Source organism: Brassica oleracea, chromosome C6 (assembly GCF_000695525.1).
Source record: "Brassica oleracea var. oleracea cultivar TO1000 chromosome C6, BOL, whole genome shotgun sequence".
NCBI lineage: Eukaryota > Viridiplantae > Streptophyta > Magnoliopsida > Brassicales > Brassicaceae > Brassica > Brassica oleracea.
Window position 1 is genome coordinate 39,429,712 of NC_027753.1, and position 14,947 is coordinate 39,444,658.

General features: G+C 37.8%; 4 protein-coding genes across 8 annotated transcripts; 1 reads left to right on the plus strand and 3 right to left on the minus strand.

Moving 5' to 3' along the window:
• Positions 1 to 18: 18 nt before the first annotated feature.
• On the minus strand, positions 19 to 4,320 carry LOC106296759 (sodium/hydrogen exchanger 6). Its single transcript, XM_013732986.1, has 22 exons — positions 4,014 to 4,320; positions 3,873 to 3,924; positions 3,542 to 3,601; positions 3,416 to 3,440; positions 3,244 to 3,329; positions 3,053 to 3,164; positions 2,903 to 2,965; positions 2,781 to 2,800; positions 2,603 to 2,697; positions 2,333 to 2,361; positions 2,213 to 2,244; positions 2,082 to 2,129; positions 1,938 to 1,998; positions 1,749 to 1,846; positions 1,584 to 1,659; positions 1,466 to 1,485; positions 1,255 to 1,352; positions 1,054 to 1,163; positions 873 to 956; positions 623 to 723; positions 402 to 508; positions 19 to 296 (listed from the first exon to the last, which is right to left on the minus strand). Exons 1-22 carry the CDS (start codon positions 4,189 to 4,191, stop codon positions 238 to 240), a joined length of 1,614 nt encoding a protein of 537 aa, XP_013588440.1. The 5' UTR covers positions 4,192 to 4,320; the 3' UTR covers positions 19 to 237.
• Positions 4,321 to 4,954: 634 nt separating this feature from the next.
• On the minus strand, positions 4,955 to 7,691 carry LOC106296520 (probable protein phosphatase 2C 18). 2 transcript variants are annotated; one of them, XM_013732666.1, is made up of 5 exons: positions 7,481 to 7,691; positions 6,874 to 7,130; positions 6,103 to 6,501; positions 5,915 to 6,032; positions 4,955 to 5,834 (listed from the first exon to the last, which is right to left on the minus strand). In XM_013732666.1, the coding sequence occupies exons 2-5, from the start codon at positions 7,126 to 7,128 to the stop codon at positions 5,143 to 5,145; spliced, it is 1,464 nt and encodes a 487-aa protein (XP_013588120.1). In that variant the 5' UTR covers positions 7,129 to 7,130; positions 7,481 to 7,691; the 3' UTR covers positions 4,955 to 5,142. The 2 variants fall into 2 exon arrangements, with proteins under 2 accessions (XP_013588120.1, XP_013588119.1); XM_013732665.1 differs by having other exon boundaries at positions 6,874 to 7,691.
• Positions 7,692 to 8,331: 640 nt separating this feature from the next.
• LOC106296977 (serine/threonine-protein kinase BLUS1-like) lies at positions 8,332 to 12,973 on the minus strand. 4 transcript variants are annotated; one of them, XM_013733240.1, is made up of 22 exons: positions 12,759 to 12,973; positions 12,415 to 12,602; positions 12,059 to 12,313; positions 11,856 to 11,980; positions 11,737 to 11,781; positions 11,563 to 11,644; positions 11,421 to 11,489; positions 11,150 to 11,320; positions 10,988 to 11,053; positions 10,805 to 10,873; positions 10,618 to 10,716; positions 10,420 to 10,487; positions 10,099 to 10,302; positions 9,902 to 9,990; positions 9,723 to 9,817; positions 9,559 to 9,621; positions 9,341 to 9,472; positions 9,217 to 9,265; positions 9,073 to 9,125; positions 8,917 to 8,978; positions 8,767 to 8,818; positions 8,332 to 8,691 (listed from the first exon to the last, which is right to left on the minus strand). In XM_013733240.1, the coding sequence occupies exons 2-22, from the start codon at positions 12,571 to 12,573 to the stop codon at positions 8,686 to 8,688; spliced, it is 2,013 nt and encodes a 670-aa protein (XP_013588694.1). In that variant the 5' UTR covers positions 12,574 to 12,602; positions 12,759 to 12,973; the 3' UTR covers positions 8,332 to 8,685. The 4 variants fall into 4 exon arrangements, with proteins under 4 accessions (XP_013588694.1, XP_013588696.1, XP_013588693.1 ...); XM_013733242.1 differs by having other exon boundaries at positions 8,333 to 8,691; positions 9,577 to 9,621; XM_013733239.1 differs by having other exon boundaries at positions 8,333 to 8,691; positions 9,073 to 9,137.
• A 954-nt stretch (positions 12,974 to 13,927) lies between these two features.
• LOC106300932 lies at positions 13,928 to 14,938 on the plus strand. Its single transcript, XM_013737200.1, has 2 exons — positions 13,928 to 14,255; positions 14,387 to 14,938. The coding sequence occupies exon 2, from the start codon at positions 14,430 to 14,432 to the stop codon at positions 14,712 to 14,714; it is 285 nt and encodes a 94-aa protein (XP_013592654.1). The 5' UTR covers positions 13,928 to 14,255; positions 14,387 to 14,429; the 3' UTR covers positions 14,715 to 14,938.
• Positions 14,939 to 14,947: the final 9 nt, after the last annotated feature.

The following is a 14,947-nucleotide window of genomic DNA, read 5'->3' on the forward strand; positions in this document are numbered from 1 at the left end:
TGCTCTGGATGTTGACAAGTATAATCAGAGCCATTGCCATTAAGTTTCTTCCTTTTTAGTGTGAATGTAATTAGCCAAAACAATATCCACCGAGGTTCAGAGCAAGAACACAGTCCAGTAATCTGACTACTAGTATTACTCTCGGACAACGACGATCAAATTTGTTTTTTTTTATGTACACGAACCACTGCTTCACTATGTCTCCCTGTCAATGTGAACAACTATAGCTTTCTCGTCTCAGAAATTTAGCCCCCGGTTATTAAAGTTCCCTCTTCTAGTAAAAGGAATTCGTTCTTCTGCACATAATAGAAAAAACCAGACCGTTTTAAATCTCATGAGGGTAGAGAAACCATGAAGCATATAATAGTGAACAAAGAGATTATCAATTAATATGTTGTTACCATGGTGTTGGTCATTGTTAATATCATCATCTTCATCATAATCTCCGTTATTACTTGTGAAGAACGGTGTTAAGTAGTTCCTGTCTAGTTCTGAAAATGACTTTGCGCTGCATGAAACAAAACAAAACAAAACGAACGTTTTTTTTGTTGTTTCTAGTGTTTTGATACAAACTTGAAAGCGGGACTTGATTTTGCTGAGTGTAGGCTAATCAGTTATTTACCTCTTATGGAACTCTCTTAGTTTTGTCCTGAATCCACTTTCTGATGGTGAACCTTCATCATCAAACCTAGTCATATACCGATTGTTCACCACTTCAAAGCCCTGACAAAGCATAAAAGATAGGGTGTTAACCATGTCGTGTTTCTACATTGAGAGACCAAAGATTAGCTTTACGCTGAGGAGAAGAATAGGAGGTCTATATAGGACAAGACGTCTATTTAAATAACAAATTAATATTTCACTTGACTTACATCACCAAGGGATGTGTCACGGCTATCTCCTACAACCTCTAGGGCTTCAAGCATTGTCCCAGTGGATCCTCCAATCAGCAACACCTGTAATCCGTTTCAGTAGCATCAATGATCACATAAAAAACAATATATTTTGGCTCAGCTATCAGCAACAGAAACCCTTTAAAGAAGGATGGCTTACTGTTACAACAACAATGGCTGTAGTTGCTGTGAAAATAGTTTGACCATGCCCGTCTGGGAGTTCGTGAACAGATTGTAGAGCAAGAGCAAAAGCCATAGCCCCTCGAAGTCCTATGCAACCCACATGTCTTGTTTACTTTTTTTTCACTGAGGTATTGAAAACAGTATCTACATTCGTAAACAGAGAGCAGTAGTATCTTACCACTGTACCATAGTGCTTTTTGATGCGTCATAGGTATTTTCCTATGTGCAGGTCGTGCTAAGTTGACCAAATATCCACAACCAAACACATTAGCTGCCCTGAGTAAGACATATACGAAAAGTAGTAAACACTATCAGACACTAAACACAACACAAAATTTATACACACGAGCATGATGTGAAAAGATCATGAAGTGAAACAAAAAGGGTACCTCGCAATTACGATGAACAGCTGAGGTTCGTTACAAAAAATAAATAAGAAAGTTAAGGAGCAACAGCAGACTTATACAAATTGAATATTGAACCAAAAGAACTTGCGTAAAAGGATACAATCGAGAAAAAGATGAATCCCACGTGTGACCAACTGTGCTTTTCCATGGCAATATCAAAACCCATGTAGATGAACCTGCAGATATGATCATTTGGAAACATAGCGTCAGGCCATTGACAGAAATCAACCATCAAAATGCTTGAGTGTACGAATCAAATGCATACACAAATGTCTCTGCCAGGGAAGATATCAGATGAAAAAATGCAGACACAAATCGCTGAGAATTTGTAGACAAGTTTGAGTAGGTATAATGCTTCATGACCTGAAAGACACAGGCAGTTCCCATTATAATATTTTCCTTTTGGCTGAGGAATCATATCACACAAACTCATATAAATAGAATGACAACTTACAATCCCAGTAAATAGAATCGATACGATGCCAGATAGACTGAGACCTTCAGCAAGCATGTATCTACACAAGGAAAACAAAGTTAATAAACCTAAAGAAAACATATACACCTAATTATATAGGAGAAAAGATGCAGCATTACTTACGAGAAATATGGAAAAAGCACAAAGAGGCAGCACTCCAAGTTCTGAAGACTGAAAGGAGCAAGAAAATCAGAATAAAATATTTCAGTGCTGACCATTAGAAAAATTACAGACATAGAACTATGGTCACTCACTTGTCAACATCCAGCCCTGCATACTTGAAGAGGTGCTTTGCATTAAGGCTAACAACTCGTTGATGAGTATGAAGTGAAGTAAAAATGTGTCATAAGAAACTAAAACCAAAAAAAGGATATGAGAGCAGAAGTAAATCCAACTCCAACCCCTGCAGAAGCACACATTAGTCTCTTTTACAACCCACAAAGCAAGTGTTGAGATGCTTGAGGTAATATTTAGTTTGATATTTATATATTGCTTTTCTTAGGTTGCTAAAACTTGTTGATAACTTTAAGAGATATAGCAGCCTTCTCAAAATCAAGCGCTACCATGCCATTTTAAGTCGAAAGAGCCAAACCATAAATGAAAAATATAGACAAAAAAAGAGGAAGCAGATAACAAAAGCAAACCTGCAGACATTGAACCGACAAAAGTTTCAAGAAACCTGATTATCACCATAAAGAAATTCTGACCAGCTGAGTGACTTCTCACCAAGGACATTGTCCTGCACCCCAGTTGAAAGCGTTGTTAAAAATCTTACCATTTTATTATTGTCTTTCACAGCATATTTTGAATTAGCTAACATACCTGTACAGAGATATGGCCATCTGCCAAAAGCAACAAAAGAAAAAAGAATAAATCTGATGAGTAATGTGATATTTTTCATCCTAATATAAGGAATCAGAAATCACTACTCAAAAACCACTAACAGCATCATTTAAAACAGATTCTCCAAACACCAGGGCATACAAATTTACATCCGATCCAAGTTCCTGCAAAAAAATACAGTAGTAAGAAGTGGTAGATATCTACTGTTCAGAAAACTGAGAAACTCACAGAAAAGCGGCAAAAGGAAGTACCTGGAATATAGACAAGACGGTGACAGGATCAGTAGCTGAGATAAGAGAGCCAAACATGAGACACTCAACGAATGGAAGTCTGTACATGAGAAACATCACGCCGCCAAGGTACCTTTCAATAGAAAAAGAGCTTAGAAGGGAACCTTTTACAGTCAACAAACAGAAGCTATGCACAGGATAGAGATACATACACTAGCACGCCAGTAACAATGGAAGCCACAAAAGTTCCAAGTACGGAGAAAGTGACAATGGCTCCAAAGTTTGAAAAGAAAGGTTTCTGCATAAAGCCCAGAGACAAAGTAAGGATCATTAAGAATTCACAAGCAAGGATGCGATTCTGAGTGTAGAGCTCTCTGCACTTACAGGTTGTAGGCTGAATCCTGACTGGGTGCAAACAAGAACGTCAAGGAAAAAACTCAGATGAGAATCATGAAGAAAACATTATCTCACAAAGAAATGTAAAAGAATGCAAACTGGAATAAAGGATATAATATGATGGGCGGCAGCAGAAACAGAAAGAAGAACTCGTCGTGGAAATTGAACCATGTCCTGAACAAAAATTGAAAATCAATCAGCATTGGAGAATACATTTTTTTTTGAATTATACATGGTATCTTGGCCCCACAGAAAATGGTCCAGACACTTGTTACCACGTGCTGGTCTCTGTCCTCGGTGATGCCGAACTATTAGCGGCAGGACCTGGTGGTTTCACTGTATTGGGCTTTTGCCCTCAAGTTAATCATCACCAGGCCACAGGCCCTCCGTCTTACATAGGTATACACTTATATTCATTTATGTTTATGTTATAACTTAAACGAACCTTATACTAGTCTCCGTGTTGGAGACGTTCGCTAAACCACCAACGATCAACCCTAATTTTCAAACAAATTTTACAAGGAATCAATCAAAACCTTGGAGGAGGAGGACGATCGCAAATGCAAATGAGTAAGGAGACGCAAACCGATGAGAAGCGAAGCACTAGCTTCGGGAAGATAATAGAACTTATGGCGGCGAAGGACGTGGCCGAGCACGAAAGAGAGGACGAGCATCATGATCTGGAGCAAAATCCCGACTCCGGCGGCCTGCTGCTGCTTCTCTTGCCCCTGCGGGTCGTGAATCGCCGGCGAAATCTCCGGCATTACGAAATTAAGAAATCTAAGGGTTTCTATCAATGATATTTGCTCTTGTTAGCTCGCCTTCTTCTGTGTTTGTTCACACACAGATTCACGAGACTGAGTTGAGGAAAATTCGTTTTAACTCGTTCTCTCTCCCTTTGTGGAGACGCATCTTTCCTTTTATAGGAATCCGCGTCCCCACTTGCTACTTCTCAGGTGGGTTTCTGTTTTGGGCTTTAATGGGCCTACAAGTTTCTAACCCCAATATAATTATTTGGGCCCAACTGCTCTATAATAAATTATATATTATTTAATCTCAAATTACAAGATCTTTTAGATTTAGATTTCAGTTTTATTAAAAACTGTATATAAATAATCATATTTTATAATTAGTTGGTTTTTAATTATTATTTTTTCAGCATTTGATTTTTAAAATTCAACAGTTTATTTTTAATATATATTTTCAATAGTACTGTATATTTTAAATAAAAACAACTTTCATAATATTTTTGTTTTTACTTAAAATATCTTATATTTTGAAACATAAAGAATGCTAAAAGCAAGAAATTACTTTGTTCATGTATTATTACCACAAAACTTCTGAAGACACAAACAAGAAAATGATTTACTAAAGTCATTACAACAATTGCCATTATCATATTGTTTTAAAATCTTTTTTTTTATCTAACTACACATGTGTTATCCTAATAAAACACATTTACCACACAAAAAAAAGTACTATTAATCTAAACCTTGCTGTATTGTAGTGAAATTATACATGTAAGAAGATGAGCAAACTCACATGTCTGAAAGATTAAACTGGAAGGATAAAAACACTACATGAAGAAAAGAACAAGAAAGAAAAAAAAAACAAAACATTGATATGACACAAAAGAACATGGTGATGTGTGATGTCTATGTCGGTTTCAACTTATAGAAGCAAACAAGTAGAAAAAAAACAACAAAGAAAGGTCATCACAACCATTTTCTCCAACTAGCTGATCTAAGCTCACCAGACAAGAACCTTGGAATGCTCAATAAACTATTAACCCTCGTCAACCCTTCCAAAGCAGACCACTCTTCATCATCCTGTGCAACTGATATACACTCAGCAAGTGTCATTGTCGTCATCATCTTCGACTCAACTCCACAACTCTTAGGGATACTTTCCTCTTTAACCTGAACAATCTCGCCCTCCTCCTCTTCCTCCTTGTTACTGAGACTGACACTCTCTACAGAGTCTTCTTTGTGTGAATCCTTTACTACATAGCTTGAATCTTGTAGAAAGAGGCAGACTACAGTACAGTCATCGTTCTTGGAAGTTGGATACTTGATTCTCCATGACCGAACCGCTGTGTCCACTAGAGCTCGAGCTGCTGTGCTTCGACTAGGAGCTGAGGCAATAATGTCCACAGCTTCTTTGTTAGACAACACATCCCATACACCGTCGCTAGCAAGAACAATGAACTGATCTCTTTCTGTAAGGCGACGGTAGTTAATGTCAGGGACTGAGATAAGACCGTAGTCTTTGAGACAGAAGTCGCCAAAAGCTCGAGCCATTGCTAAACCAGGTGAATCGCTGTTTGGTAGCCACACACGAGCTACTTCAGGCTCATCTTGCAACGCAAAGACTCTACCTTTACACTTCTGGATTCTTGCTGATTCACCTGAGAGAGAGTTACATAGAAAGTGAACGTCACCACAAAATGTCTTCTCATTCTTTAGAGTTTTTTAGAAACTAACATACTTGGGAGATCAGGTTTTAAGTCTACGGTTAGTTGTACAGCGACCAAAGCATTGTCTTGGTCTCTTGTGGCAAGAACAGCTCTCGAGTCACCAATGTTTCCCACCACCAAGTCCTCACCCTAAAAAAAGAAAGCATTAATTAACAATCAAAAGCGATGAGATTAGAGGCAAAGCTAAGTAAGTACCCACCTGCTTGATCAAAGTGACTGAAGTTGTTCCGCTGCAGAAGCAATCAATAGTTGGATGCATTTTCAGGTCTTTGTCTATCTGCTGACAGGACTTGAGCAACGCGTGCTTAAGAGGGAGATACATCTCCGGAAGAAGTTGTTCATCGCTGTTCTCGTTTGGGTTTAAATCACACCACTGCTCATCCATAGTAGTAGTAACAGCCTCTTCTTCTTCTGTACATTTGATCTGAACACCCTTTTCATTCACTAAGCTGTTTTGTTCTGACTCTGAGGTGAGTTTCAGTTGGGTTGAGAGTGTGGAGGGCAATGTATCTCGGACTTTCTTGGCGACCATATGACCAAATGGTCCGTGTCCATCGAATACACCACAGAACACTGTGTCATCTCTCGAGCAAAAGTTCTGTGAAATGAAGTAGTTTTCATAAGTTATCATAAGTTAGTCTAAGTAGAACACTAAAAGAAGTAAGAAGATATATATAAGCCACAACTATGTGGAAACAGGTCAAAGACTCAAGAAGAAACACAAATGGCAAAACAAAGCCACCTCATTTTCAAAGCTCTAAGCTCTGTGATGGTCCTAAAAATGGATAGAGACATGCATCATTCCAAGTTTATCTAAATTACTGAGCAACTACCAACAAAGAATAATGCAACCATGTTCTGTATATCCTTTTTTTTTATAGCGTTACTCATACGTTGAACAAAACATTTCTTAACCAGAAACAATGAAATGAGTTGGAAAAAAAATTGAGTGAATATAAAGAAACCTAACCTCAAAAACGAGCATAGCGTCTTGATTGGTTCCTTTCTTGCCTTGCTGAGTATAAAGACATGCAATTTCACTCGAACCATTCGAGATCAACCGACCCGAGACCTCTTGAACCCCTTCCACTTCGCCGCCGCCCTTTAAATCTCTCGGCCGCCGCCACCGGCCGGAGCCTGATCTATCGTCCGCTAACTCCGCGGTGGAGCTGGTTTCTCCCGGTTCCTTCCCGGTGGTCCTATCTACTGAATGACACAGACCCATTTCTGAAAAATCCGGAGAAAAAGCTCAAAGCTTTTAAAAGACAAGTTAAAAAAAAAATATTCTTGAAATCAACGAATTTTCCGGGAGGTTTTGTCGGCAATGATTTGTGGTATTAGTCTCCGCGGCGAATAAAGAAGCCAAACGAGATAAAAACGAAAACCAGTAAAGAGCTCACAAACCGAGACTTGGAGAGAGTCTACTAAATACTTTAGCTTTAGCTTTTTTTTGTTGGACCTGACTGATTTTTCAAATTTTTCTCGGGAAAAATGGAAAAGAGAGGTAACAACTAACAGATCATCGCATCTGTATAAAAATCAAACTCTAGTGAATTGGAACAGAGTGACGCCAATACCAGCAGACCCACAGAGAGCCCAACGTTTACTTACTCCACTTCCAAAGTAGAGAGAAATAAATAAAAGAGAGAATTAAAAATAAGAAAAAAGGAAGGAAAGAGTTAAGTAATGATTCAAAGAACAACTGGGAGAGAAAGAAAGAGAGATGGAGACGATGATCATTGATCAGACAAAGGTCATAGTTTGGTTCCGCACGTGAGATCCCTTTTTTTTTTCCTTCTCTTTCAATTTAGATTTTTCTATTTTTTCTGGATAAATAATAATTGTGGGGAAATTTGGTTCTTTGGCTGCATCGTACCCTCCATCACCAGAAATTCACCCAATTACGCGTTGCCACGTCAGTTACTCGGGTGTCTTCTGTCTGCCTGTAATGTGTCGGATTTGATGGTTAATTAATGATTATTTTATTGTTTAATTGATAATTAGTTGAGCATTAACTATTTAATCTGTCACAGTGTCCCTTTCCGCCTTTATTAAACTTAAATTCTAAAGCCAGCCAATTTGGAAAATTTACATTTTGTCCACAAAATTGTTAATTTTAAAGCTTTTGAGAAAACATAAGAAAACTTGTGTTAATTTAGGGAATTTTTACTTGTGTTAGTTACTGCATCAATTTTAAAGCTTTCGAGAAAACATGAGACAAGAAAATAAAGTTCAGTTAACTGGATTTTTAATTCTGTATGAACTAGAATTTGTTTCAGTTTTTAATATAACTTTTCTTCATAAATGTACATGCTCTATCTCTTATAAGAACATTAAAGAAAAGCAATTATGACTGAAAAAAGAATTCACGGATTGTGTGCTGGCCTATGAAGACACCGACGGTCGACAAGTCCTAGTTGTCCCATTGAGCTGGTGAGAGAGATGCATTCATTTACACTCATCCAAAACATACTTTTCCATCCGTTTATTAAACTCTTAAAATCTAATTCATCATATATTATGAAGATGCTTCTCCGTTACTCTTTTCGTATCAATATTACACAAATCATTATGTAACCATGGTTATAAAATAGCTACCATGGTACATATACTACACAGAGAGATAGTTGGGAGTGATGTACTCATGAATCAAATTACAAAACAAACTAAAAGCAAATCTTGCCTTCATTATATGTATTATATCTTATTGAAATACTTATTGCTGACGATGATACACACTTCTTATACTTAGCCACACATCTTTCTCAGGTTTCTTAGGAAATCAAACCTGTGAGATGTTTAAACAGGGAAGTATGAACTTCAGTAGTTGAGCTGAAAAGATTACAGACATGATGCAACTTACTTGGGCATGTTCGGTTTTGTACTTTTGAAGCTCTTCTTCTGCACAAATGAGCCTATGGACACACACAAACAGAAAAAATAATATTTAGATTCTAAATTACAACCTGAAAAATAAGTATTTCAAAAAGAGGAGATTGTCAAAGTTACTTACCTCCATTGCAGGTCGGTTATGTCGTGGAGCAACTCTTTCTCTCTTTCGTGTGCTGCTTCAAGCTGTGATTCAATAGAAGAACAATCCTTTTGATATCCAATTTTGTTGGAAGAATATGATTCAGTAATTTTTACTTTTTTTATGACGGTTACATACCATTGATTTCTCAGTAGGAGCTACACTAGGTTGGTGAAAGCCTCCTGGTTCACCTGAACGTCCGTCTACATCGATTTTTTAAATCAAATCCGGTGGCAATAAAAATGTAATCAATCAGAAGGATGAATGGAGACAGAAATTAACCTGTCAGCTCTCTGTAGGTGAGTACTTTCATCATGTGCAGAATGTTCTCCTGTTTTTTTGGAGGATGTGAACTATGAAATATTTTTTTCATCTTTACTAGATATAAAGAAAGCAAAAGGCATACCCTTTCCAATATATTGGTTTGCAGAACTGGATACACAAGCGGGTAAACGTATGAGCTTGTTAGATTTGGTAAAGCAACATCAGATCCTGAAACAGAGGGAGGTAGAGAAGCAGCAGAATGTTGGCTGAGCACCTACATAACCACAAAAATGTTTTTTTTTTACTCTTGAATGATGATAGACATCTTGATTATTTGTGTGTGCAGCTGATAAGGCTGACCTCAATACTATTACCAACCTGCATGCTGTGACTCTTTTGCAAGATTGGAGATGGAACTACTACCTGATAAAGAGAAAGTGAATATGAATACAAATTAAAAAAACATGAGTGAACAAACATATAAACATTTTTTTCCCTCTTAAAACCATGAAAATGGAGGTTACCTTGTCGATGTCGAGATTTTCAGAAGTTACTTTAAAACGTCCTCTTTGCTGCACAACTGGCGGCTTTGATTTGTCTTCAGATTCATCTAGACTCGCTGACACATATACACCATTTAATTAATTATAAAAGTATTGATCCACAGGGATGTTTAAATTGGATTGAATTATAAAAGTATTACCTGCTGCTTTGGGTGGTTTAACAGCAATCTCTGTTGGTACTTCATCTCCTGGATGTGCCCCATTTTGAAGCTGGTCTTGGATTTTATCACTGGGAATTGACATACTAGCTTAGATTTAATCTCACTTACAGAGAACATGTATAGTCAATGAACCAAACAAAAGTCTTACAAAAAGCAGTGCATGTTAATGGACTAACCTGTCTCCCTTATTGACACAATTGCCTGCGGGAATCTCTGTTGGCTGATTGGTTGCGACAGATGTGGAATCCATTGGTTTCCCATTGCTTGCATGCATACTTGCCACAGTTGTATTATTTAATGATAGATCCTCATGACGGGGAGAGGAATATATATAGTTATCATAACTGGGGCTGGCAACACTTTCATCATCAGATTTATCCCTGGTCAACCAAAATATTGTTTGTTCAGTTTATACACCTTTACTTAGTTCTAGATAAGTAGTCAACAGAATGAAAATTCCAAATAGAGAACAACAGAACTAAAATTAGGAGAGAAACCTTGCGATACTTAGAGTTCGGTGAATCAGGGGTTGGGTATGCTTATTTGCCAGTTGACCAATATCCTCCTGCAGAGATTAGGTAATAAAGAACCCTTAAACATCGACAAAATAACAAATTTGGATAGAAAAAGGAAACATTTCGAGAATATCTAGAGATATGTACTCAAGAAAGCTGAGAAATATTTGTACAAGACACCTGAGTCTCCGGTTGCATATCATGTGAATCTAGAGCCTGCAACGAAGTTGTACTTTCAGATAAACTGCTCTCCGACAAGCCACAATCTATGTCCTGGATCTGGTGGAAATAAGAACATCATAATTTGAGGCACAGTGGAATTTGCAGTTGGCTACTTTTTATGGTCTAGAGGAGAGCAAGCTTATACCAATGAAGCTTGGGCTTTCATGTCATCGAGATTGAAGTTCCACCCACTGATACCTCTCTTATATTCATTCTGCATGTTACTATGACAATAGGTTAAAGGCCAAATACTCTGAAGAAGATTTGGAACTGAAAAGTTAAAAGATCTAAAGATCGATGGAGAAAGCCAAAACTGGAAAACACAAACCTGGGACAGTTCCTCCTTCTCTCCATCTGCCATTTTCTCTTGTGCAAGCATATCTTCTTCCTTTTTCTGTATAGAAAGAATATACCCATCAGTTCTTTCATAAGATGATGATTGATAATACTGAACAACTAAAGGATATCTACTTAGTTTTACATATTCAACCTTTATTGCCTGAACACGGTTAACAAGATCTGGTAACCCATCCAGAAGTTTCCGAGCAATGTAGTCGCTTGACCTTGCTTGCTTGAAAAAGGAATGCTTTAACAATTTTTTCGCAGATGGGCGTTTGGAAGGGTCTTTGACTAGACAACTGGCAATCATCTGCTTGAAAGACTGAAAATACCATGAAAACGAGGCAAAATTGAGATGATAATAAGTAAAAAAAAAATCTGACGGGGATGTAAAGTATTGACTGAAACCAAAGAGTATATACCCTTGAAAACTTCCTGTCTCTTTCGTAATCCAGCCCTGGTGGTGCATTTTGCAAGGTCATAAGCAGAACCTGAAACCATACTTATTTTAGAATTGAGCCAAATATTTTGGAGCTGGATTCCGTATATGAAAAGGCTATGAACCTTCATAGGTGGATACTTAGAGAAAGGAGCGTGTCCATGTGCAAGCTCTAGCCCAGTTATACCAAACGACCAAATATCAGCCCTGAGGATAGATGTTCCAAATAAGAAACACTATATACTCCTCTAGTAAACACAAACGATATATAAACTTTGATCATAGGAGGTTAAACTTACTTGAAGTCATAGCCATGTAACTGCTCCATGACTTCAGGTGCCATCCTGTGAAAAACAAGAAATAATAGATCATGCACATGAGAACCAAATTCAAACTGTTGGGGACACAGAGCACTAACCAGCAAGGCGTTCCAACAAATGTATTCCTTGTCCGTTGCCTATCACCTGAATCAAAGAGACAAGCAGATACACCAAAGTCACCCAGCTTGATTGCACCACGAGCACCGAGCAGAATATTCCCCGCCTGAAACAAACGATAGTCAAATATGAAGCCAATACATTTGATAATGAACAACACTATTCATAGCTATGAATAACTGACTTTGACATCACGGTGAATGTGACCATGCTGATGAAGATAGTCCAAGCCTTTCAAGGCCTCACGGAGCATAGTAGCGATAATAACTTCCTCAAAGCCATCAGGATAAGCAGCTTTCAATATATGAAGGCAAGAGCCACCAGACATGTAAGGCATAACAACCCACAGATTGTGGTCACTGACGAAAGAGCAATGCGATTTCAACACATTGGGATGATCAACGAGCATCATCGTCTGCGCTTCACGAGATATATTGTTCTGCCAACAAACAAAAAGAAATAAATCGCAAAATCAGCTTTTAGTTAGCCACAACAGAGAATACTCAAATCGAAGAGAAATCAATCAATCAATCAATCAACCAGGTCGCAGTTATCTCGTTCGAAATCGAGAATCTTAATAGCAACGACTTCGTCGAAAGGGATGCACAAGGCGCGATGCACTAGAGCGCTGCAGCCTTGGCCGATGACCTCGTAGATGGTGTAGTGCTCTGGCCCTATCGGATACTTCTTCTTCTCCATTGTGTGATCTCTTGTTGACAAAAACGATTCTGGAATCATAGATTTTACAATAAATTGTACGGTTAAAACTCAAACGCAGCTTGCAAAAAGTTGCTTAATATTAAATTAATCTACCGAATATATATGTATTTAGGGAAACAAATGAGATTCGAAAACGTAATCTCGAAGGAGAATTAAATCGTTACCGGGCAAATCACGGCATTGATTAGTGAGGAGTGTGAGAGGAAAGGAAAGAGATGGATCTCGTGATGATGAAGAATCCTCTTTTTTTTCTTCGTTGGATTTTCTATCGAAATTTTCTTGAGACAAAAAAAAAATAATGAAAGGAGAGACGGGGAGAGAGTGAGAATCGGATCGCCACTCGAAATGGGAGAGAGAGCTTTTTGTAGGGTTTGGTGGTGAATATTGGAATCCCGCCACTTTAGGTTCTCTTTCTCCTCCTTCCCTTCAAATTTCCTTATTTGTAAAAATCAATATTTTTTAAAAATATTATCCAGCTATTTTAAAAATATTATCCAGCTAAAAAGTAACTAACCGTCTAATGTTTCATTTTAATAGCCGGTTGAATCACTGGTTTTCTCCTGAACCAAATGAAACCGAGACGGTACTTCTGGATATTTTCTTTTTGTAGGCCATCAATTTGTCTAAACCAAACGAAACCGGTTTGCCTATGCTACTAGAACTAGAGACTAGAGAGGAGTAGTATCTCCGTGGTTCAACTTTTAATCTCGGAAAATCCGTGAAATTATGATAAAATATCTATTCACACTTTTATGTTTATACCTTCGAGAAGTACGTGATCATAACTTTGCATCTCTGCTCACATAAATTACCATTTCAACTACCATATGTCAAGTTGGACGTATCTAAAAACAATTTTTTTCCTTTCGATAGGTAAATTTTCAATGCCGATTATCGTAATAACCGTCTACATAGTCCATGAATGAATGATACTCGCAACAAATAGATAGCCCATTAGGGACCATACGAAGAGAATCATACACTGTAAGCGAGCTGAACAAATATATAGCCCATTAATAGCCCACTAAGATTTTATACAAAGAAAAACAAAACTCACCAGATGGACCCACTAGGGCCGGCCACTACTCACTTTACTAATGACATTAAATTAGCCTAACTTAACAAATCTTACAAGTCGGATTTATTGATTTATTTGTCGGGATTTAGCAATCAATTTCAGGCATTGACAATTTTTAAGTCACCAGGATACGGTATACAAATGTATAAATGTAAGTATGAATAGTCATGTAATGTCGGTCGAAAACTTAAAAGCCAGCTAGAATATAACAACAACCCCCACATGTTGAGAGCATTAATACAAGTTCACAAGTGAGTGGAATATAACTCGATTCCATCATAACACAACCTAACACGCTTTCTCTCTCTCTCTTTAAAAAATTTCTTTTTCTAATAAATTTCCTTAATTGTCGGTATTTGTAACGGACTATGTTCTTTTGAGCTCTCGACGTACCGCGTTTACCGGCCAATCGTCTCTTACTCTAGAGGCGTAACTCGACGAAGGCGAGATCTACAGTTTTGACAACGCCACGGTGACGAAGACAAAGCTTCTGCTATTTGGGGGGAGCTAAACTAGGAGTTTTTTTTCATTGTTGACGGAGGGAGCTGTAATCAGCTCTTCTTCATCTCCAGATCTCGAATCGGTTTGTAATCTCTTCGTCTGGTTTGATCTGTTTTCGTGATTTATTTGCGTCAAGTTTTGAGCTGACTTCAGATTCAATTATCTATATAGTTTAATAATTGTTTATGAACTCAAACACATTTGTCATTTCAGGTTGGTGTTTAAGCTAGAAAGATCGTTTTTTTTTATTGAAGAAATGGTTCTTGATGGGATTGTATCATCACCACTACGTAGGCCACACGCGCTAAAGAAGCAATGGGAGGATTTGGGTAGCTTCTCCACTGTTTTCAGGAGGCATCGCTTCCTTTTAACCGCTATGCTCCTTTTGGCCTTCCTCTGCACCATCTACATCTACTTTGCCGTCACTTTAGGCGCTAGTCACTTGTCATGTTCAGATATGACCGGGAAAGAGAAGGCAATGTGTCAAATGGGACACGTCCATGCCAGTTTCTCTAAAGGGAGGAAACTGAAATTCTTTTGAAGAGTGTCAGCCAAAGCTGATGCGCATTATAATGCAATGTGTGTGTGTAACAACAATAGCCTAAAGAAATGACTTATGTTTAACCATAAATGTAAACTTTTTGTATTGTATTATTTGATTGTGTCCGAAGATGATTCACACAAAAACATTGTATAAATGAATCTTTGTAATGGAATGTAATACTGAAAAGATTATCACACAATTAAAACAAACATTTTGGTACATCTTTGCAG

Bases quoted from the DNA above. Each gene is read 5' to 3' on its own strand.
- LOC106300932 (XM_013737200.1), top strand. From the start codon at position 14,430: ATGGTTCTTGATGGGATTGTATCATCACCACTACGTAGGCCACACGCG.
- LOC106296977 (XM_013733239.1), bottom strand. From the start codon at position 12,573: ATGGAGAAGAAGAAGTATCCGATAGGGCCAGAGCACTACACCATCTAC. The intron at 11,782-11,855 runs GTTAGTGCTCTG...TGTTTTTCACAG, and splicing joins TTTGTTGGAACGCCTTGCTG to GATGGCACCTGAAGTCATGG. The intron at 10,303-10,419 runs GTTTCTCTCCTA...TTGGTTGACCAG, and splicing joins CGAACTCTAAGTATCGCAAG to GGATAAATCTGATGATGAAA.
- LOC106296520 (XM_013732666.1), bottom strand. From the start codon at position 7,128: ATGGGTCTGTGTCATTCAGTAGATAGGACCACCGGGAAGGAACCGGGA. The intron at 6,033-6,102 runs GTGGGTACTTAC...TTCTTTTTTTAG, and splicing joins CAGTCACTTTGATCAAGCAG to GGTGAGGACTTGGTGGTGGG. The intron at 5,835-5,914 runs GTATGTTAGTTT...ACTCTCTCTCAG, and splicing joins CTTAAAACCTGATCTCCCAA to GTGAATCAGCAAGAATCCAG.
- LOC106296759 (XM_013732986.1), bottom strand. From the start codon at position 4,191: ATGCCGGAGATTTCGCCGGCGATTCACGACCCGCAGGGGCAAGAGAAG. The intron at 2,245-2,332 runs ATATCCTTTTTT...AATGCAAAGCAC, and splicing joins TTGGATTTACTTCTGCTCTC to CTCTTCAAGTATGCAGGGCT. The intron at 509-622 runs GTAAATAACTGA...TGTTTCATGCAG, and splicing joins CTAAGAGAGTTCCATAAGAG to CGCAAAGTCATTTTCAGAAC.